Source organism: Pteronotus mesoamericanus, unplaced genomic scaffold (genome assembly GCF_021234165.1).
Source record: "Pteronotus mesoamericanus isolate MK-2021 breed Mesoamerican mustached bat unplaced genomic scaffold, CSHL_Meso_final scaffold_651, whole genome shotgun sequence".
NCBI lineage: Eukaryota > Metazoa > Chordata > Mammalia > Chiroptera > Mormoopidae > Pteronotus > Pteronotus mesoamericanus.
The window spans coordinates 5104922-5128164 of NW_026555325.1; the positions used below are offsets into that span (position 1 = coordinate 5104922).

Consider the following 23243-nt stretch of genomic DNA (forward strand, 5'->3'; position numbering starts at 1 on the left):
TGCTTTTATCTCTAAAGATAATTAAAACACATCGATTTATTTTCAGCTTTTTCTTTTATTTCCATAATGAAAACCCTGGCCCAGAGCCTTACCATTATGTAACAGCAAAATAAATAAAGGAAAATTATCTTATCTGTATTGTTTACAACTGATCGATTTAAATTACCTAAATAGTCAATATTTTCAGAAAGTCCACTGCATGTATCAATAACATATCTAATAAATATGTGCCCCAGTGGAGAAGGGATGGATTATGACCAAAGAACAAAAGGAGGGTGCTTTTCATTTTGCACTCGCAACAGCTTCTCTGCCTTCTTTCTGAAAGCCTGGCCTGGGTCCTGAACAGAGTTACCATCTTGCCTAGGACACACTCTCTCAGCTTCTGGCTCCCACCCCCTGGTAACTCTCCTGTCTTCAACCACACTTTCTAGTCTTTAAGAGATTGAGGCAGAGGCTGCACTGAGAGGATAAATTACCATAGTGGACCTTGGTCCAGTTACACAACTGCAGATTCAGGTTGGGTTTGTGGCCTTTCACCATAAACACAGATCGATGGGCCATGAATAATCCATGGCCTCCAATGCAATACTTTTGTACCAGGGTTCTGAAAGTGCCTCCTTTGGTGTATACAACCACCCTTCTTAGTATCTTCATTATATAGATAAAAGTCCAGATTTTAAAATAAACCATCCTAACCTGACACTGCCTATAGACCTAATAAATATAAAATATAGAAATGTCTAATAAACCGAAGTTATTTCACTTTACTGCTACTCAGGAAGAGATTTCTGAACACAAAATATGGTGCAAATAAATAACAGAGTGTAGTGTAGCCACCCTCAAAAATACTGTGAAATAAGGAGAAAGTGCCTAGGTTACTTGTGATATAGCCTTACCTACAAGTTTCATCATTTAACCTGGGTTTGGAGTCATATTCCTTAAAAAGTTGTAACACTAGAGAATCAATAGTGAGTGCTATATTCAGCAATGGATCTACACTTTCTCTTCTAAATAGTTCCAAAAATTTCATTGAAAATTGCCTATTCACATGTTCTGCAAGTCCAATAAAGAGCACAATATAAGAAGTTACAATACTTTACCTCTAAGTAACTGCATATGATTTAACAAAATGGGCACTCTTTCTTGTAGACCAGAAAAGGCATAATACTGTTTAGATTCTATTAGAATAAAATCACAGTATATTGAGAATTCTGTCCCTGTTTAAACATATCTGTGTTATTCCAAAATTATTACAAATGCCAACTTCTCCATATGTATGGTAGTACTTGAATGAAGACTTAGCAAGGCAGTTAAGACCTGGGGAAATATAATCTGATTAGAAGAATAGATTATGTCTGGGACATTGGGGCCGAAATATCAGGGCTGGGCAAATAAAGCTAAGCATTGAAGGTTTATCGGAGAGGTTGAGTTTCATAAAAAACAAATAAAACTTTTGAATTTCTTTAAGCAACTTGCACCAGATTTCTCCTCCCACCTGAAAAAAACAAACAATAGAACAAGCTATATATCTATAGATATAGATTAGATAGAGCTAGATACAGATATAGACATAGACATACAGATATATTACATGAAACAATGGTTATCAAGATGCTAAACATCAGGCAACAAGGGACAATGATCTCTAAAAGAGAAATGAATTAGGTGAACCCTAACCTTGCTAGGCCTTATCATATTGAAAGAGTTTGAGAAAGAAGTAAAGTTAGGCAAAATCAGTGGATTCCTTGAGCTGTCAAGACTTAACTTAGAGTCTGAAGAAACCATCCTAGTTATCAGGACAGTAATGAAGAAGAGAATGCTGCACAGAATATGAACCCCAGAGGTTCGCAGAGGGTCTCCTTTGAGTATTCAGCAGAGAATCATTCAGTGTACACATATTAAAAAAAAAACAAACAAACAGAAAAAAAAACTACCAGAAGCAAGCAAGAGAACCACCCCAAAAAGATTATAAGGAGTATCTATAGTTAACATAGAACCTGAAATAGTGCCTGTTCCTACAGTCAGGCTAAACAATTTATAATGCACAGGACACTGGGTAGAGTTTTGAGGATGGTTTTGCCTCAGAAGAGAATAGTTAGTCCAAGGAGAAAAAAATCAAAACAAATAGCACAAAACCCCAAAATAAACAAACAAACTAAAACAAAAAAAACCCCAAAAAACCCTGCTCTGTTCCCACCTAACAAAACTTAAAAGCTAAACATCAATCGATAAAACTGGTTAATGTAACTTAAGAGCATTGCAAAACAAACCTCAAAAATATTTACAGAAATATAAAAAATCTGGCCCCTAACAAGCTAAAAGTGCTAGCAGAAAAAGAAGGAAATGGAACAGAGCATGAATGGCACAAGTAGAAAACAAATAAGATGATAGGAAATAAAAAAGAAAGAATATGACTATGTAAGGTGAAAAATGTTAACTAAATTTAATGTGGTGGTCATTTCACAGTGTATACATGCAACAAACCATTATGTATGCCTTAAACTAATATATTGTTATATGTCAATTATATCTCAATAAAAGAAGGGTGGGGAGAAAGTAATATTCAACAAAATAAAAATTACTTGTGGTCTCAGCACAGGCAATTGATTAAGTGCAAGAAATTATTCAAATGGAAAAAATATGAAGGGTTTTGCAGGAGTCTCAATATGTTAGAAATACAATAAATTTGGTGTGGCAAGAAAATAACATTTCAAGGTGGGCAGATATAATATGAGTTGTGCATTAATCATGGTCTCTTTGAATTAATAATTTTTAGAAAACTAGCAGACTTAGGAGAAAAGTAATATGTTAGCGGTTTATTTGCTAACTGCTAATTTGCAATGCTGTTGTGTATTGATAAATAGAGAATCCCACTTCCTTTTTATTTGGAACACTCAAATAAACCATATTTTTCCCACTTATATAGATTAGTGGGAAAATCACTTTCTAAATGATTTGCTGATGTTTTCTTTAGCTATGAAGAAGCTTCTTATTTTGATGAGGTCCCATTTGCTTATTCTTTCCATTATGTCCTTTGCTTGAGGGTACAGATCATTTCAAAAATTTATATGAAACCATAAATGACCCCAAATAGCTGCAGCAAATTTATTTGGTAGCTTGAAGAAGCTAAGGATAGAATCAAGAGTACAAGCTACTTCTTCCAGTGCCACGTGAGTGAAATAAGCCAGACAAAATGAATGCATACTGTATTATTTCAGTTTTATCTGAATGCACACTAATCTATAGACTGACAGCAGATAAATGGTTGTCTGAGGAGGCAGGGATGCAAGAAGTGGTGGCAAAGAGAGGTATTGCAAAGCAGAACAGGAACTTTCTTGTGGAGATTAATATGTTCATGATATTGTTGTGATGCGTACACCTGTTCAAACTTAACAAATTGCACATTTTACTTCAATAAAGCTGTTAAACAAACAGGACTCACCAAGTATAGTGCATATACAAAATTATGATTCTAAGGTTTTGTGGAAAAGATATAATAAACACCTTAAGACTCATACTAGTATATGACCGGCATTTATTATTATACTTTTCATTATTCTCTTATGTTACAAATTCTTTGTAACTAATTATTTATTTATTTTCGTGTCATAAAATTTTGTTATATTTAGTTAAATGTTTTATTTTTTCCTGTAATGTTGCAGCCTCCATTACAAAATGTGTAACTGATTGTGTTATCCTTTGTCAATACTAAGTATTTAGCAAAAAGTGTTGAAAAAAGAAACAGAAATTAATTATGAGGGCTTACTGTGTACTTATATACATAGTAGACACATTCTTTTATTTCTTTTAGTTCTCTCAACAGGTTTCTAAGGACAAAATTATTTTATCTGTTTAAAGTTAAGAAAATAGTCAACACTGAAAATATTTCAGCGTAGGCTATCTGAGAGTTTCCTGCCTATGTTCTCCTTTAGGACTTTTATGGTGTTGTAACTTATATTTAAGGTTTTTGTACATTTTGAGTTTATTTTTGTGTATGGTGTCAGTTGGTGGTTGAATTTCAATTTTTTGCATGTAGCTGTCCAGCTCTCCCAACACCATTTGTTGAAGAGACTATTTTTACTCCAATTTATGCTTCTGCCCCCTTTGTCAAATATTAATTGACCATAGAGACATTGGTTTATTTCTGGGCTTTCTAATCTGTTGCACTGATCTATATGATTGTTCTTGTACCAGGACCAGACTGTTTTGATTACAGTGGCCTTGTAATATACTTTGATGTCTAGTACTGTGATCCCTCCTGCTTTGTTTTTCTTTCTCAAAATTGCTATAGCTATTCGGGGTCATTTATGGTTCCATATAAATTTTTGAAATGATTTGTACCCTCAAGCAAAGGACATAATGGAAAGAATAAGCAAGTGGGACCTCATCAAAATAAGAAGCTTCTCCATAGCTAAAGAAAACATCAGCAAAATGAAAAGGGAACCAACTGTATGGGAAAATATATTTGTCAATAATACATCAGATAGGGGTTTGATCTCCAAAATATATGAAGAACTCACACGACTCCACTCCAAGAGGACAAACAATCCAATTAAAAAATGGGCAAAAGACTTGGACAGACACTTCTCCAAGGAGGACATACACAGGGCTCAGAGACATATGAAAGGATGCTCAGCATCACTAGCCATCAGAGAGATGTAAATTAAAACCACAATGAGATACCACTTCACACCAGTCAGAATGGCCATCATAAACAGATCAACAAATAACAGGTGCTGGCAAGGTCGTGGAGAAAAGGGAACCCTAGTACCCTGTTGGTGGGAATGCAGACTGGTGCAGCCACTGTGGAAAGCAGTGTGGAATTTCCTCAAAAAGCTGAAAATGGAACTGCCTTTTGACCCAGTGATTCCACTGCTGGGATTATACCCTAAGAATCTCAAAACGCCCATTCGAAAGAACCTATGCACCCCAATGTTCATAGCAGCACAATTTACAATAGCCAAGTGTTAGAAGCAACCTAAGTGCCCATCAGTAAATGAGTGGATCAAAAAACTATGGTATATTTACACAATGGAATACTATGCATCAGAAAGAAATTTTTAAAAAAAGAGAGAAAAAGAAAGAGCTCTACCCTTCACGACAGCATGCATGGAACTGGAGAGCATTATGTTAAGTGAAATAAGCCAGGGGGCAAAAGACAAATACCATATGATCTCACCTATTAGTGGATCCTAACCAGCAAAACAAACAAGCAAGGAAAATATAACCAGCAACATTGAAAGAAAAAAGAAACAAACAGTATCAAGAATGAAGGAGGGAGGGAGTGGGTGGGGAAAGGGAAGGGAAGGGTCAAGTCAAGGAACATGTATAAAGGACCCGTGGACAAAGCGAAAGTGGGGAAGGAATGAGGGTGGGAGGTGGGGGAGGGGGGTGGGGAAAGTGGTGACAGGAAGGTGGAGACAAATGTATTTGAACAATTAAAAAAAGAAAAAAGAAAAAAGAAAAGAAATTAGTCAACACTTGAATAAATCTATCCAATTAATGATTGATGAAATAAAAAACGGAGCTGTGTTGCTATTAATTCCAAAGGTTATGGCCTCCATTCACAGAGCTGTAATGTATCCCATAGCACACCTGTTGTCCTGTGGGGAGGCACACCTCATTGAACAAGTCTGACAGAACAAGTCAGTGATTCTGTATATTGAAACCTCCTTAAAACTTAAGTCAATTTTTCACACTAATCAAGCCTAAAGTATTAAATTGATAAGGAGGGAAAGCAATACTTACACAAAAATGAAAGAAAATATATATAAATTTAGAAAACAAGGACTCTAGAGTCCACAAGTCCAGATTTAGGGGAGAAATGTCTTATACTTAGCTGAACCAAATAATACCTGTATTTTTTATTTCTTTCCTTCAGTCATTTCTTAAATATGTATTTGTTTCATATTCTGCCCTAGGTACTATGTATATATTAAGAAATAGAAGATACATGGAATTTGCCCTCCTGAAATTTATAATTTGGCAAAGGAGACAGTAGACTTCATTAGAATGCTTTAAAATGAATGAAAACAATTCATTAACAGGTAACACTGAGAACCTGGTACAATATATATGAAATCTTTCTAATTGGGGGTTATTGAAATTGGTCCTAGATCAACAGTGCAAACACTTTTTATTTTTAATCAAACACAGTATTAGAATACAAAAGTGGGCATACAGTAAGGGAGAACAGAAGACACACATTAGCTCACTGAAAGTGTCCATAGATAATAACCAAAGTATAGAAATTGAGATGGTTTCAGGGAGAGATTTACAGCTGATTATCAAAATGAAAAATAGAATCCATGGAGAGAGACTAAACAAAATGAAATTATTTGGCCTAAAGAAGAATGTAAAAAAAAATGTAAGTTGAGAATCCTTAAACAGAGGGCCTTTACACAAGGGAAAATATTAAGATATTCAAAATTTCAATCGGGAAAGATAAAAAGAAAAAGCAGGTTTCATTTATAGTGTGAGGGCATTAGATATAAAAGGATGGTTTTATTTTTCTTTGTTTGTATAGATGATGAATGACGAACATGGCCCTACTTTAACTAGATGACCTCAAATGACCCCTTTCTTTCAGATTTCATGAACATTATGACGATATATGCATTCTACATGCAACTGAGTGGACTTGATATTTTCAGCTCCATCATTTTTTGTGGTTTAGAAAGGCATTTGATTTTAATTCAGCAACATGATTAGTGAACAATTTCCATCTGTCAGTAAGATGCTAAAAATTACCAAGTTACAGCACTGAGCCAAAAAATGAAACCAAATAGATAGTAGATGGATAATTTTTGGAGTATCAAGAAGTAGTAAATTCCAGCTTTGAAAATCAAATTACATGAAAAAAAATCTCTGGAATTTAAGATAACTATTGTTGCCCCCTCACAAGACACTGATTATTCTTGGAGAATCACACCTTTAGTCAATAGAGTCACATGTAATAATCTTTTGTTTAATGGTTCTAAACTAAAGATTTCAACTTGTCCATATTTTTGTGTTTGTTTCAGTGCCAACATATACAGCATTTAGTTTAAGACTTAACAGTACCATCCAAAAAAATATCCGGACAATTTGTGTCTAGTAGCCAATGATCAAGTTTTATAAAGTTAAAAAAAACAACAACAACTTTCTCATTAACTTTTTCAAAATACTGGAAAAAAGCATAGTGTTAATAACTGTTACTCTGAATGATAAGAGTTTTTGACAGCATAATAAGGGTAAATAATATTAATGTGAACAAAGGTTCATCTCAATACCCACTTGTATTTTAATCTATTTAATAATCATTTATTCATACAAAACTTATAAGAAACATTGATCACAATAATTTAGATTTGATTTTCTGTACTCATAGATCCTCAGTATTATATACTCTTTATTTATATTGGGAGGAAATTTTGAATAAGAAAACAATGCAGACACCCTTTCAAAAAGCACTATTATAGTTTCTTAAATAACCTGTATAATTCAAAGTTAGAATCTTAGGAATGCCTTCATTTCCTGAAAACGCTCCTGGTATAATGTATTTACAGAAAATCTGTATGTGTGTATGCACACATATATAATCACTAAAAAAGCTTTTAGGAAGGAGAAAGTGCATTATTTAAAAAAAAATAATACTACGTTTATTTTTATACATTCAATTACTTAAGAGAAGGACAATGTTTGCAAATGTATGGTCTCCATGACATAAATGGTAAGCTGTGAAACACACAGCAGATGGTTCAGAGTATGAACAGAGAGTTAGGTAGCATTCAATGGCTGATGAGAAAGTTATACTCTATTTAGTTCTCTTTCATTGTTCCTAGCTGCTTCATTTTGAAGAGTTCAGTCATGGAAAGATAGGGCTTCTCTGACACGCACTGGAGTTTGATAGGCCATTGTCAACCTAGAATTGTGTCAAACTAGAATTTAACGGGGGTTTTTTTGGGGTTATTTTTCCATTGTACTTAATTTACTTTAATTTTTTCATTGTACTTTGTGACAAGCCACTAAATTTCCATCTGAGGTCATGATGACATGGAATGCCCTTTCAGGGAGGGGACTTCTATCACTATGTTGAGAATTGCCACTGAAGAATGCTGATGACAAAAGAAGATTAATTTTTGTTTGATTTATTATTGCCTTCAAATTGCCTTTATTGCCACCCCTACTCCCACTCATTCACTGTTATTGACAACAGATTACTTTAAAAATCAATTTAAGGATGCAGTTTCTTCTGATGACATTTACCTATTCCAATTTCTTTGAGATCATTTATATCTATGTCTAATTTCTTACCTTATTGAAAATTTAAAGCAAGTCAAAGCAGCTCTATTTATTAATAGTTAAGTATTTGGGTCCAGAGACAAACCCTGTGGATTCAAATATCTTCTCACCCTCTTACACCTGGGTGACTCTGGGAAAATCACTTATAATCCTTACTTATGGTTTTATATCCTTACTTTTAAATTAGGAATAAAAATAATATTCTTCTCATAGGATTGTTGTGAGGATTAAATGATATAATTCACATAATGATTAAAATAATACCTAACACATAAAAAGCTTTTAAAACTATTTTTGTAGAACAATTTTATTTTTACTTTTTATTTTTTGTTTATTTAAGATTCTTTATTTATTGCATTTTTCCATTACCATTTAACTCCCCTGATAGTCCCCCCCACCCGCCACAATCATGACACTGTTGTTCATGTGTCCTTTTTCCTTTTTGCTCGATTCCTCCAACCCTAACTTTCCCCCTATCACGATAGCTGTCATCCTATTCCCTATCTATGAGCCTGTCTCTATTTTGCTTGTTAGTTCAGTTTGGTCATTAAATTCCACATATAAGTGGAATCACATGGTATGTGTCTTTCTCTAACTGGATTATTTCGCTTAGCATAATGTTCTCCAGATCCACGCATGCTGTCACAAAAGGTAAATTTTTCTTCTTTTTCACCGCTGAGTAGGATTCCATTGTATAAATGTCCCATAGTTGTTTTATCCACCATCTACTGAAGGACTCTTGGGCTGCTTCCTTATATTGGCAATTGTAAATAATGCTGCAATGAGCATAGAGATGCTTATGTCTTTTTGAATTAATTTTTGGGTTTCTTCAAATATATTCCCAGAAATGGGATCATTGGGTCAAAAGGCAGGTCCATTTTTAGTTTTTTGAGGTGTCTCCATACTGCTTTCCACAATGGTTGCACCAATCTGCACTCTCAGCAATGCAAAAGGGTTCCCTTTTCTCCACATTTTTGCCAGCAATTGTTTGTTGATATGTTGATGATAGCCATTCTGACAGGTGTGAGGTGATATCTTATTGTGGTTTTTGTGGAGGATGGTGATGACTAGCATCAAAATCCAGGTTAAATGCTTGGCAAAGCCATGCTTGACCACTTGCATCTGCAAAGTAGAGCAAGTTGGCAGCTGATGGCAGCCAGAACCCAGGAGGGGTGGGAAGGAAATAGTTAACCTCAAGCTTCAGCTGAAGATGGCTGCAACTTTTGCCGAAGAAAGCTTTATCGCAGATAGCCTGGGAATGGAACAATTTGTGCCCACAGCATTTCCTTATGCCTGCAACTCCCTTGAGCTTTATCTAACCAACTCTTATAAAAGAAATTCGGAGACCATGGTCATTGTCATTGTCTCTCTATCAGAGGACAATGCCCCACCTCGCCCCCATTTTTTTCTCAACTGTGTTGTGTCTTTCTCGATCTCTCATCTGCCCCACTCAGGGACCTCCACCCTGTGCTGTTCGTGGCAGTATAGCATTTCTCAATCCTTATTTTCTCTGTTGTCTGTAAAATTAGTATATATATAATAATTTTACTTAGAAACAGAGCTAAGTGTTTTAATGCTATATATATATATATTTAACTTTGTAACAGAAAACATTCAAATGTTTTTCTTTAAAAAAAATTATTGTATTTTTCTGCATTATCATTTAGCCCCCCTTATACCCCGTCCCACACTGCCCACAATCACCACGCTGTTGTGTCCATAAGTCCATTTTCCATTTTGCCTCATCCTTCCACTCCCTAGCCCCACCCCCATAGCTGTCATCCTGATCTTTATCTAAATGTCTGTCTCTATTTTGTTTGTTAGTTCAGTTTGTTTATTAAAGAATGAAATGGAACCCTGGATTCAAGTCTCACTTTCACCGCTTGCTGACTGTGGGACTTTGGGCAAATTTCATACCCTCATTGGGCCTCATTTTCTTCAATGATAAAATGGGGAAAATAAAAAGATTAAATGAGGTAATTAAAGCCTTTAACAGTTACTGGGCCATATGGTAAACATCAAATAAATATTAGGCATTATTTTTATGATGATTGATAATTATTAATTGGCACAATATAATCTACTAAAACAGTTAGCACATCAAATTGAGGAGGAAGAACAGAACAAATCTAGATATAACATTCCAGGCAAAAAATTATACCGATTGCAAATATGACATTATTTTAGTTTGCTTTTATAAATAAATATACAAAATATAGTAAATGTCAATAATATAATATAAACAAACATCATTAGTAATTGTTATGGGCAAATTGGTGATGAATATACTTTGAGACCTTGTGAATTGATTATAAATACCAATTCCACAAAGTTGTAAAGCCTGGCTTTATCACATCATGATAAGCTATGCTGGTTGCTTGCTCAAAAGGCAGAGCTGCATGTAAGACATTAGAAGAAAATGATACATTATTGCCAGAGGTTATACATGTAGTTCATAAGTATTGATCAATAAAAATAGAATTTCAGAGAATCTAAATTCTTTTTATAATTTTTGTTTCTCCCAGAAGTGTTTATTAAGAGCAGTGTGAATTCTGGTAATGTATTAAACACAATTTTGTCTATGAAGCCTCAAAGTGTTATCTTTAATTTAGGCAAACTGTGTCTTCTCTAATCAATTAGTAGGTTGAGCTTTTTATTTCCCCAACAATGCTATTTGGTATATTCACCTACAAAATAGCCTCAACACTAAATAAATGCCCATAAAATAAATTACATGTGACAACTACTCTTCACTTCTTTCTCAATGTTAACAGTTTTAAGATAAGATAAAATACATTAAACAAAAGATTATGTTCTCCATTTCTACAAGGTTAATTAAAGAATAATTATTTTAAGTAAAATAAATGATTGAAGGAGAGGATTAATGTTTCAGAACCAAGTGCTAACAAGTGATGACAGGCATTTATTAAAAAAGATCAAATACTTTTATTTTTCCTTTTTTTACCATGTTTAAGATGAAATTATTATTGAATAAATGAAAAATCATATGAAATTATTCAGAAAAACGAAGTTTTGGACAATATAAAAATAGCGTTTCATTATTTCTATTCATTAAATGCTAATATCATATGCATACTATAATAAAAGGAGATTAGAGTTTTATCCCACCTTTTTGATCTATCTTTTGAGAAGCAGTTTTGACGTGAACTAAGCAATATACTGACTCTTCTGCCTTACCTCTCCATTCTTCTTGTGAAAGAGCTAACCTGAAGTTGTCGACTCTGTGAACACAGAGACAAACTTTCTCATGTAAGACCTCAGTTTCATCAGAATTGTGTTCAAATTCTTCTCACTATGGCCATCACAGATGATGACATAAACACAATAGGTAAGATCCACAGTCACAAAACACTCACCACAGTTGGCCTCATCTGATGCATCTGCACAGTCTGGATCCTCATCACAAACCCACAGCTTGGAAATGCAATGCTTGGTAGTTTTACATTGGAAATAGTCTGGAGAACAGCTGTTTTCAGCTTAAGAGGAAAACACCTATTAAAAGGTTGCTTTGGACGAGGACACTTTATGTAAAAAGCAGTTAGACAAACAAATGTTTAAAATAGTTGAAAATGTATCATCCTCTAATTAATAAGGCTCTGAAAGTGAGGAGTTTTAACTTTTAATTATAATGTATGCCTAATATTCTTTCAGTAGAAATAAATAAAACATATTTCTCCAATGATGCATTTGATAAAAATTAGATTTTTCAAACAGTCTAATTATTTCAAAATTAGGTTAGATTTTAAAACTAATTTTATAAACAGAGAATTAAGGGTCTTTTAGAATAAATTTTTCATAATAAATGCATTTAAAAATGCATGTATACATATGCAGTTTTATAAACAAAAAAATACTAAAATTGGAAGCTACCATTCAATGAAGAAACAAAAAGCATAAAATTTACCCAAATCTCTAGCTGTGTTGTCTTTGAGCGAAGAAGAGAACATCTGACTTAGACTCAACTGCATCACAAATCCTAATCAGTTTAAGGATAAGCTTTAAGAATGGCTAACCATAAATAACTGGTACTGACTTTACAATGAATCAACTTAGTCAAATTACTGGATGAGTGCACATTATTTACTGATAAAAGTTTTAGGGGAATAAAATAGAACTTCAACAAGACAGAAATGCTGAAAGCATATCTGTTGAAATCCTGAAACTTGACAGGCACTCTATTGTTCAGAGCCTGCATATATGTGAGCGCACCAGCGTTCCTGCCTACATATGTACGTAAGTTGTTTTTCCTTCTACTTAAAGTAATTTGAATTGTGGTAGGAGATTAAAATAAGTGGTGAACAAAATGAAAAATGTTTTACTCTTGTTTTTTGAAATATCTTGGTAACATACATTAAATAGGGCATTATTTACAGTTTTTAACAAATAACTTTTTATTTTGCCCAGATTTTGTTTCTCCTCATACATTTAAATATATTTTTTGGGGAAAATCAATATCTAATGAAAATGAAGTTAATTTCAAGTAACTAATCAGTGGAAGAAAATTATTTGTACCTAGTTACTATGAGCAATATATATATATATATAAATTCCATAGTCACCTGTACTGTTGTTTTTGCTGTTTCTTGTAAGGATGATATAAATGAATGAATTTTACTTCATCTTTGTCAAAATCTCCAGGTAGTTTTTTAAGTAAAGATCGCTCATGTTTTAATTTTCTCTATATTTTTCACATACAGCTTCGTTATCCATCCCAATAAACAGCTACTTGGGGTTATTTGGCATAATTATTGTTATATTTTTCTACACTGAATGAATTTACTCCGCACAGTTAAAATGTATAGACCAATTCCAGCGGAGAGTCAGAAGTAAGTCAAGGTAGAATGTTTTAAGGTGACTTACGACAGTCCCTTTCATCTTCCTCATCTCCACAGTCATTTTGTCCATTACATCTGAGGTTTGCTGGGATACATTTCTGATTCTTGGTACATTTGAACTGACCAGAGAGGCAGACATGTGTATCTAAAAGATAAAAAGAACAAAATTATTTGTGCTGAGACCCATGTCTGCATTTAAACCACTGTGGACATAATCAGTTAAGAATTAGATTTATGTTCCTTAGTTAAAAAATTAATCACCTACCACAGTTGAGTTCATCAGAATTGTCTCCACAGTCATTCTCTCCATCACAGATGAAAGCAGGCAGAGCACAGAGGCCAGTGCCGCACTGAAATCGGCCTGGCTGACATTTGAATTCAGCTGGGGGAAGAAGCATACAGATATCGTGGAATGACACACTTAGCTCCTGATTTCTTAAACAGAGCTTTTCTGACATTCAAAACGTTTGTAATATTATTACAGTAAACATATCCAAGAACACAACGGGAACATCTTGCGTTTAGATAGCCATTAGATTGAGATCCATAGCTAAGCTAGGAGGAACTCAAATGACCTCAAGATTGTACTTCATAAACTAACATAGGGAAAGCAATTAATAACATATAAAGATATATATTTAAAAACGTATAAATGTCTCCTCACTTCAAAAAATGATATTGAGAGATTAAGTGGCAGGACAGAATTCATTGTAATTTTTAAAAAATAGTTATTCCAATATCATTTTTTAAAAAATCGTTTTTCTTTGTTCACTTTGCTGCCTATCATGTGTAAGAGAAGAATTTCTGTCATCAAAACATACTCCCTAGAACTACTTAAAGCAAGCGTATTTTATAAGCATCACATTTTAAATCAGATGTGGGACCCCCAAAAAATAAACTGTCTTCTGGAGGGCTGGCCGCTTGTAGTACAGGCTTCCCTGTGTACTAGCTGGCATTGTTGCGAGAGGCTGCATTTGGCTTCAGTGAATTTTTTTTTGAAGACTATTTCAAGACATTTACCCATTTCATGACAGGTGATTTACAAACACGCCTGCCCACACCATAAGGAGTGTTGAGCAGTTTTTGAACAAAAACGGCATGACTCCTGTGTCCCACCCTCCTTATTCACCTGCTCTCACCCCAAGAGACTTTTTTTTTTTTTGCTTTCTTGGATGAAAAAGTCCTCAAAGGGAAATATTTTACTGATGTGGAAGAGGTGAAACATAAAATGGCCCAAGAACGAAAAGGCATCAAAGTCAACAAGTTCAAAAACTGCTTTGAGCTGTGGAAAAAAACATCTTGATAGGTATATTGCATCAAATGGGGAGTACTTTGAGGGTGACTGACATTTAAACATGTAAGAATAAATACACAGTTTTTTAAGAAATAAATTCCATTTTTTTGGGGTCCCCCTCCTACATTCATTTCTATTATTCTATTAACATATACCACGTTTTGCTGTGTATAATGCATACTTTTTTGCCCAAATTTTTGAGGGAAAAATAAGGCTGCGCATTATACATGGGTATAATGATTACATACCATGCATATAATAATCCCATGTATAAATAGCACAAAAATGTACATTATGTAGGTGTACATTATACATGGCAAAATAAGGTAAAGGCACTATATTATAAATAGTAAAAATTTTTATATACTGTATGTATTTTATCATAGTAAATAAATCTCAGATAATAGTTCATTTTATCTGCTATATTTTGGAATTTACAAAATGACCAATAATAATGGAGTAGGATTTATTGAGTGTCCACTATGTATCAGATGCTGGTGAGGTCCTTTCACATACAGTTATTAACTGAATCTCATCACAACCTTCTTTCCTCAACTTTTATAAATGAGGAAATTAAGTCCTATTGAAAATGCATAATTTTCAAGTATTAGACTTGAAATTTAAATCCAGGTCTGAATCTGAATTCTTCTCACAAACTTGCAGGCAATAAAACATTTATTTTTAACTGATAATAATAATGTATATATTAATAACTGACTTTGAAATCAACATAACTAGTAATGTATAGTCAATGAAATGTTGACAAATTATATTTTAAACTTTGAGAAATAACATATGTTTTATAATTACAGTATTAATTTAAATTTTCCTTAACATTAAAATAAAATAACCCTTAATACATGCTGACTTTCACAGAATAGAGTTCTAAAATGTCGTCATTTACTTGCAATCTATAATATTTATTAAGTAATCACACTAAATGTATAAACTTTGCTATATTTATTTTTTTATCATGATCTAAACATGTTCATTTCCTCTATTTCCTATTGCTTCCTATAAAGTTTCCTGTAATATTCCTCCTTCAGGGTACTAGTTATGGGAAATAACTGGGAAGCCTATCTGACTTTTAAATCTGTCTTTAAAATGATCCTTGGTGAATTGGAATATCATGGGAAATGTAATTGCAAACTCATGATGCCAGAGAATTCTTAATTCATCTTATCTACATTTATGTAAAAACATCATGTATATTTGCAAGTATGTGAAACTGGGATCAAGCTTTCCTGCTTTTTAAGGTATGGTCAGTAACTCTTAGTAGCCACAAATTTTGATGATGCACCTACTCAAAAATGAATACCAAACACTCCACAGTCTCATGTAAATAATATTCTACCTCACCATGACTCTCAAAACAAAAAATTACGCTTACAAATGTTCAGTGTTGTTAACCCATCAACTCCAATTAAAAGGTTATTTGTTAAAAGATCATAGAGATAATACCACCAGTAAAAATGTGTAGTATTGGTATTTAACCAAGACAAGAATCATACAGAAGCTCTTGGATACCAGATGTCCCTTTGGTTCCCCTCAAAAGACAGTAAGCTACATTTGCTCACCATATATTCTGTAAATGGGAAAATGTGAAAAAACTCATTATACTAAATATATAGGTAATTTTTATATCAATGGGATAACAGCATAACATTTCAGCCTAGATTAAAATTAGACCTCAGGAATTTATAATATATTAGAAAGGAAAGCATTGAATGTTAACAACTTTCTCTGCAGGTCATCATGATGATAGTGCCCAGAGAAAATTTTAGGCAACCTAGACAGGAAAGGTCATCTTCACATAAGAACTAAATTAAAAATTTATGAATATTTATTTCTAGCAATTACAAAAATAAGTTGTATTTACATTTTATTGTATCATGAAGAATTTTACCTTATTATGGGGAAATTAATAACTCTTTTTAGATGAGTAAATCTCACTTGGTACTCAATGTAATTTCTTATTACTTTGATATTCCTTTCTACTCAATAATTTCAAAAAAAGAATAACTCAAGCATAATAGTATATCGCATTTAGAAACTAGCTTTTCTATATTATCTCTCATAGTGAGAAAAATATTAATAAATCAAAGAGCTAGAGATCTTTCATAATCATAAAAATATTAGAAAATTGATGACTTTTATAACATTTTTTATTGACTATATATTACTTATTGCTCTTCAAACAAATAAATGAGCTCTGTGAAAGAACTTCAAATGAGTGACAGAATAAAGCTTGTCTAAGTAACAATTGAGTGATTCTGAGTTTGAAACAACCTTGTAACTATATGGTAGAAAGTATACAGAAAAAAAGTAGTTAGCTTTCACTATGACAGTAGACTGTCTTTCTTTAGTGTAAGCTTAAGAAAAATCTTGAATTTAATGTCAAGGCCAAATCCTGGTAACCGTCCACTGGGATGTTGAGGGAATTATCATGATTGACTATAAGCACCTTCAACCTGACAGGTCAGTATTGGAATGACCCATAGAGTGAGCTGTGAAGGTCATCAAGGAAAAGTCTGCTGATTGATCATTACAAGTGAAGTTACCAAAGATAGCTTAAAAAAAAAAAAGCATCTAACTATGCCACCAATCATAGTCAGATGTCAAGACATACATGATTGTTAATCACTTTTAATCACTAAGAGCATACTAAAGAGCCTAAGTAAAAACTAATGATTTATATTGGAAAAATATCTTTTCATAAATGGTCAGTATTTTAATACTGAGTGAAAAGTGGAGAAATTGTATTCCTTAAAGGTAAAATTTCAGTCATTGAGTGATATTCTGAAAACTTGCCCATTTTTGCCTCCAAATGGTGATATATTAAGTCAAAATCATGCTGATTGTTATTCTACTGATAACTACATGGAGCAATGTAGTAATTCTACAAGTAAAATGTAAATAGAAAAAAAACTAACAAATTGCTGATGCTGTCAATCGAAATGTAATAGTTACAGATACATACACAATGCATTGCCACAAATTTTGTTGTATTTTTAAATATAGACAAAAAATTTTTCTATTATAATTTTGAAAAAGTGTGACAAAGCAATGCTGTCTAGATCTAGCTTCAACCTTTTACTTCTGGGATGTGAGGAACTCTGAATTCTAAACTCCTACATTCACCAATGTACTCACGACAGTCATCAGGTTCGTCAGATCCATCGCCACAGTCATCTACGGTGTCACATTTCCACCAGAATGGAATACATTTATCAGTTTTGCAACGAAACTAAAGAAAAGAAACAAAGGTGAAAGAACCCTACTTATATATAATGAATATAATGGGTATTTAAAAACTCACCAGGGCAAAGCAGCCTAGGCTAATTCTTGCTGTGATGTGAACTATAATGGTCTTAAGATAATTCCAAGATAACAAATAAATGACAACAATCAGCAGCAAAATAATCTGCCAGGAAAGTGCATTGTCCAGGAAAACCTCCTGAGGTTGCCTGAGCACAGAGGAGGTCATCTATTTGTATGTTGTCTACTATGCTTTAGTCCCACAGCAGAGCTGAGGGGTTGAGATGCTACAGAAACCACGCGGCCAGCAAAGCCTGAAATATTTATTATGTGGCCCTGTATAGAGAAAAGTATGCTACACACTGAAGGGCTAAAGTTTATTACGAACATCAGGAGAGGTATCAAGTTATATTAATTTAGCTAATTTAAATTAACTTAATTGCATTGTATTTTCTTAGGAATCTTGGACAATTCAATTCACATCTCTCAGTCTCTGTTTCTTAGGCAATAAATGAGGAGGTGAAAATAATTTGAAGGGTCCTTTCTAGCTTTATCACACTGTGATTCCATGGAATTTCCTGGTCATTAAGTGTATCTATCACCTTTAGTCATAATGAATATCTACATAAATTTTAAGAATACTTCTTTAAAGCAGTTGAGGGTGATATAATTATTTTCAGATTTTAGAACTATTAATAAATATACATCTTTTAGGATAAATAAAAGAGATTTTGATAACTAAAAATATAAAGTTAAGGTTGCAAAGGGTCTTTTGCTATTATATTTTTTAAAAATAGAAATATATAAGAAGACTGCTGTAATAAAACTTGTTCTTAAATTATTCAAAACACTATTCAACACCATATTTCTTAATGTGTTTTATTTGGCATATTGTCCTTTTCCTTTTAAAATAGTTGAGAAAGAGTAATAAGAAAGATAATTATATTACTTACAGAAATAGAAAATGTAACTACTCTCTTTTAAAATAAAATATGAAATGAAAACTAACAATAGAAAAATTAGTTGAAAAAATATTATATAGCAATATTTACTTATAGACTATTTAGCATGTAGGTAAATCGTTGCCAGAGAAATTTTTCAAATTTTTATTGTACGGAAGGTGATGTGAACTGAGGTCATTCCTTAATGCAGAGTACAGTTATTGTTCCATTCATTAATGGCCAACTGTACACAGAGATGAAGAAAGCTCAGTCAATTATTCCCTGGTAATCTCTTAAGAAAATTCAGTTCTAAGCTTACCCTGATTTGGTAAAAGAAATTAAAGAACACCGTACTTTCCATATAAAAAACACGTGCATCTGAAGTAGTTATCAAAAGATTCACTTTAAATTATTGAAACCAATCAATAGATAAAGCGCAGGATGTTTATTGCAGCACTACAATTTTCTCTCTTTATTTTAATAAAAATTCAATGGAAAGCATATGTCATAATATTTATCTGGAATTTAAACCATTAGTTAATTTCCTGGAAATTATTAATTTCCTTTTTGAATTGTTTCTGTTGTGATCCCCATATGAATTACTATAAGCAAAGTGGCATTTATTGCAGCATGTTATATACCAGACACATTTGTAACACAGAAATATTGAGCCTAGGTTCAATATTCTGTAATGAGAATGGATAAGCGAGCTAAAAGTTTTGTTCATTTAAAATACTGTTACTTTCTTAAAGTAAGAGAGAATTTGATCTTAATCTTTGCTGATGCTGTCTGGATATCATGGAGTTGATTCAGGGTAGATTTCCATTATTTTTTAAAATAAGAGTGTGGATTTTTTATTATTATTATTTCCAGTAGCAATAGGGAGTCGAGAACACTGTTACTCCAAGGGAAGTTCTGACCATTCTACTAATTTTCTCTTATTTGCTTTGGCTCTGGTCATGTGTGTTGTGGTTTTCAGAAATTATCACAGAAAAAAAAATTACCCTTTTTAGATAGTGATTATCAGGGGGTTATAAAGTTAAGTCTGAAAGCAATTGTCCTGAACATTAAGTATTTCCAGTCATTACAGTATATCAAAGTACATTCAAAAGAGAATTTCAGTTCTCCTAAGTATATTCAAAGTCTTCGCAATCAAGATTTCTTTTTTAAATACATATTTTTAAATTTACTAAATATGCCTGATTTAAATAAACATGAAATGTTGCAATTACATATGACATTATGGTTTTGCATGCAATTACATTTTAATAAGAAAATAAAAAGATTTTCACTTAAGAGAAGGCTGAGGTAAAATATACTTGTTATATTTTATGCTAGACAACATTTTATTCATTATTCTCAGGGAAAGATCTGTTCTATTTTGTGTCTCAGCTTCATGGCTTCATTTTTCTTTTCATACTTAAATACAGTGACTTAAAAAAGATCAATGCTAAGTATAAGTATAAAACATTCTTCATGATAAATATACTCCAAGACTAACATTTTTATAAAATAAATTGCAGATTGCAATTATCACCCACAAGAAGTTATAAAGGAACTACTAAATACATGTCTACTAAAATGAACGCATGAATAAAATGCAAATCCCATATATAATGAAGTTCATTTAAAAAAGAAAAATCTCCATTTAAAAGGTTAGTAAAGCCATTTTTAAATTACTTTTTATTTTCTAATTTAAATGACTTAAATTTAATATTTGAAGTTGTCAGTGCTACAAAAAGTAGTTCAATTTTGATTTTTGTATGGATTTTCATATGTTCACTTTCAATCATAACATAATTCCTATTGATGTGATTTGCCTATTTTATTTATCTAAAATACAGTATTGTTTTGGAGTTGTTATTGTCTATAATCATTAGATGATAACAAATCAAAATTCCCTAAAAGATAAATTAAAAATGCAGTATTTATATCAGAAAACTTAATGGTATGATTCTAAAGTACCTAGATTATTGCTTCATTTTAATGTCTACTTCCCTTCAATTTATGTTTTTATAATCTGACTTCAAGCAGTGTACAGTAGAGTGTTTTCCTCCCATTAAGTCAGAAAAGAAACAGAGACAAAATGACTACATAAACCACAACATTTACAGGGATAACCACTAATGGACTGTGTTAGCTGTTCTTCATTAAGGTTTTTCTTAAAGATGAAACAAATCAAGTGATAATATGTTTTTTTCCAGGAAGTTTTGTTAAAAACAAAAACATCTGATAATACAATTTTTTGTTCTCTCTTGCTATTGTTGAATATTTTTAAAATTCATGCAAAACATTATTTGAGAAATTGTACTTTAGTGGTTTCATCATTGATACAAAATTGGGAAATTATTTAACTATATGAAAAATACTTTTTTACTTTGATTTAGATTTTTATTTAATTGATAAAAATTTTGGGCATTACATTACCATAAGTATAGGTTTTATTATATAATAAGTTGAAATATTTTATTTCTTTTATGACTGCAGCAAGGCTGATGCTTTACTACCTAGGCCTTGCTGTTTAGATATTGATCTCAAGCATCTTTTGGCTTTATTTCCTGTTGGCTATGGAGGCTCACCACGCTGTAAGTGATTTAGGTAGGCATCATCTCTACCAAGTCACCTAAAACATTAATGTTGGACCTCAACAGAGTGAATTGTGGACCACTTCAGAGCCAGGGACCAGAGGCTATTTCAAAATCACCTGAGATTAAGTTGGAAATTTGTGTAAGCGAAAAAGTACTAACAAGCACCATATTTTAAAATTTTAAAAAAGATGTGATTTCTCCTTTAAATTTTACATCTAGAAATAATTAGCTTGTTTAATTTACCTCTCACAGTGACTTAAATTTCTAATTCTCTAAAAATAATGTATTTTGTTTACATTCACGCTTAAGGGATTATAATTAAAACAATGCACATTGTAAAGGAAAAAGAGACTGTGACCTATGATTCTGACTCGGCATCAGAACTTCCTGATGGTAAGTTCACACTTAATTGCACACATACTTTTCAGTGTATTCCAGTTGCACTAGAGGGCACAGGTAATAACATTTACGATGCATGAGGACTCCCTTACTCTTTATAACAATGGCCTGCAAATATTCTTATTTAACAGATAAGGAAACAGAGGTACCAAGAAGTTAAGTAATAAACTTAAGGTAAACCAGTAAATTTAAAGCAGAGTTGGGGTTATATTCACAAGAAGCCTGGCTTCAGAGTCTGTGCCCTTAATCAGTACACACAGTGCTTCCCTGGAAGGGGGTCAATCTTTTTCCTTTGTTCTTTTCTTTAGTGTATGATACTCATAGTGATTACTTAAGAGGCAGGTTGAGCTAGCATTAGCTTCTCCATTTCAAAAACACAGACACACTAAGAGAAACTTAGTCCCTTCCATGATATCACTGCTAGAATTGGAAAACAAACAAATTTAAAACACAGAATTCTAATGATTAATTTAGTCATAAAAAAGACAAATTATATAGTTTTTTTGAGAACAGTGTCTTAAATAAGATACTGGCACAAATACAACACAACCAAATTTTATGGTGTCATGTGACTCTTGCCCCAAATCTTAAAGTAATAAAATTATCTACATGAAATTACCATTAAGTAGAAAATTTAAATTCTGGGATATATTCACTGAGAATAACTATACTTTGAAGAAAAAGAGGTATCAGAAGGAAAATATTTAGATCATATAATTTTTGGACACAGATAACAATGTGGTGTAGACCAGCGGTGGTAGAGGGGGGACTGACTAGAAGGTAACAGAAGGGGGGAAAATTGGGGACATCTGTAATAGTGTTAATAATAACAAAATAATTAAATAACAAAACAAAAAATAATTTAAAAAATCTAGATGTACAATTCTACAACATATTTGTATACTGCATTAGGTGTTCACCCTGACCCCGCCATGTCAATAAATTCAATAATAAAAAAAATCTAGAATTTACTTTCCACACAATTTATCTTTCCATATTGCATCCTCTGAGAAATGGGAGAAGAGCGATACAGAGCAGATTATTTAGGAATATTTGTTTATTTGTTTAAGCTGTGTATATCTTAACTTTAACCTTATGCCTCAATCACCTTGCCTTTTTGAAATACATCAAATCTCTGATGGTTCTGCTATGTCCACTCATGATTTGAAACACATTATTATTGCTTTTCCCTTACTCTGTAACTCTGTGAAGTATGGAATGATCAGCTAATTTTATGCTAAACAAAAAAAATGATGTTTTGAAAAATGTTTAAACAAATAAACAACATTCAGGTAAAGTCTATGTAGCAGCTTGCCCACTCATTACATGGAATTATTTGAAGACCTCCACTCACCTGACTGGCTGTGCAGTTGGATAGGCAAGTCCTGTTATCAGCTGCAAGATAGAAGTTGGTGGGGCATGCACAAGTATGTGTCCTTCCAGGAGCTAAAAGGCAGAGATGACTGCAACCTCCATTATTTATCATACAGAGATGTTTGGAGACTACAAATGAGAAAAAACAACAAGAAGGCAAAATAATCAAAACCAATAATATAATATGATATTTGAAACAAGATATTTAAACTTCATACTTTAAAATTAAATAGAACTTTCCAATCAAGAA

General features: G+C 32.6%; 1 protein-coding gene across 1 annotated transcript in view; it reads right to left on the reverse strand.

Annotated features, from left to right (window-relative positions):
- Positions 1–23243, reverse strand: part of LRP1B (LDL receptor related protein 1B) — a 1772547-nt gene that overhangs the window by 180660 nt on the left and 1568644 nt on the right. The window contains exons 62-66 of the mRNA XM_054562474.1: positions 22974–23122; positions 17587–17680; positions 13405–13521; positions 13165–13284; positions 11661–11780 (exon numbers count right to left, since the gene is read on the reverse strand). Coding sequence (XP_054418449.1) covers positions 11661–11780; positions 13165–13284; positions 13405–13521; positions 17587–17680; positions 22974–23122 — 600 coding nt within the window. The remainder of the gene's footprint in view (positions 1–11660; positions 11781–13164; positions 13285–13404; positions 13522–17586; positions 17681–22973; positions 23123–23243) is intronic.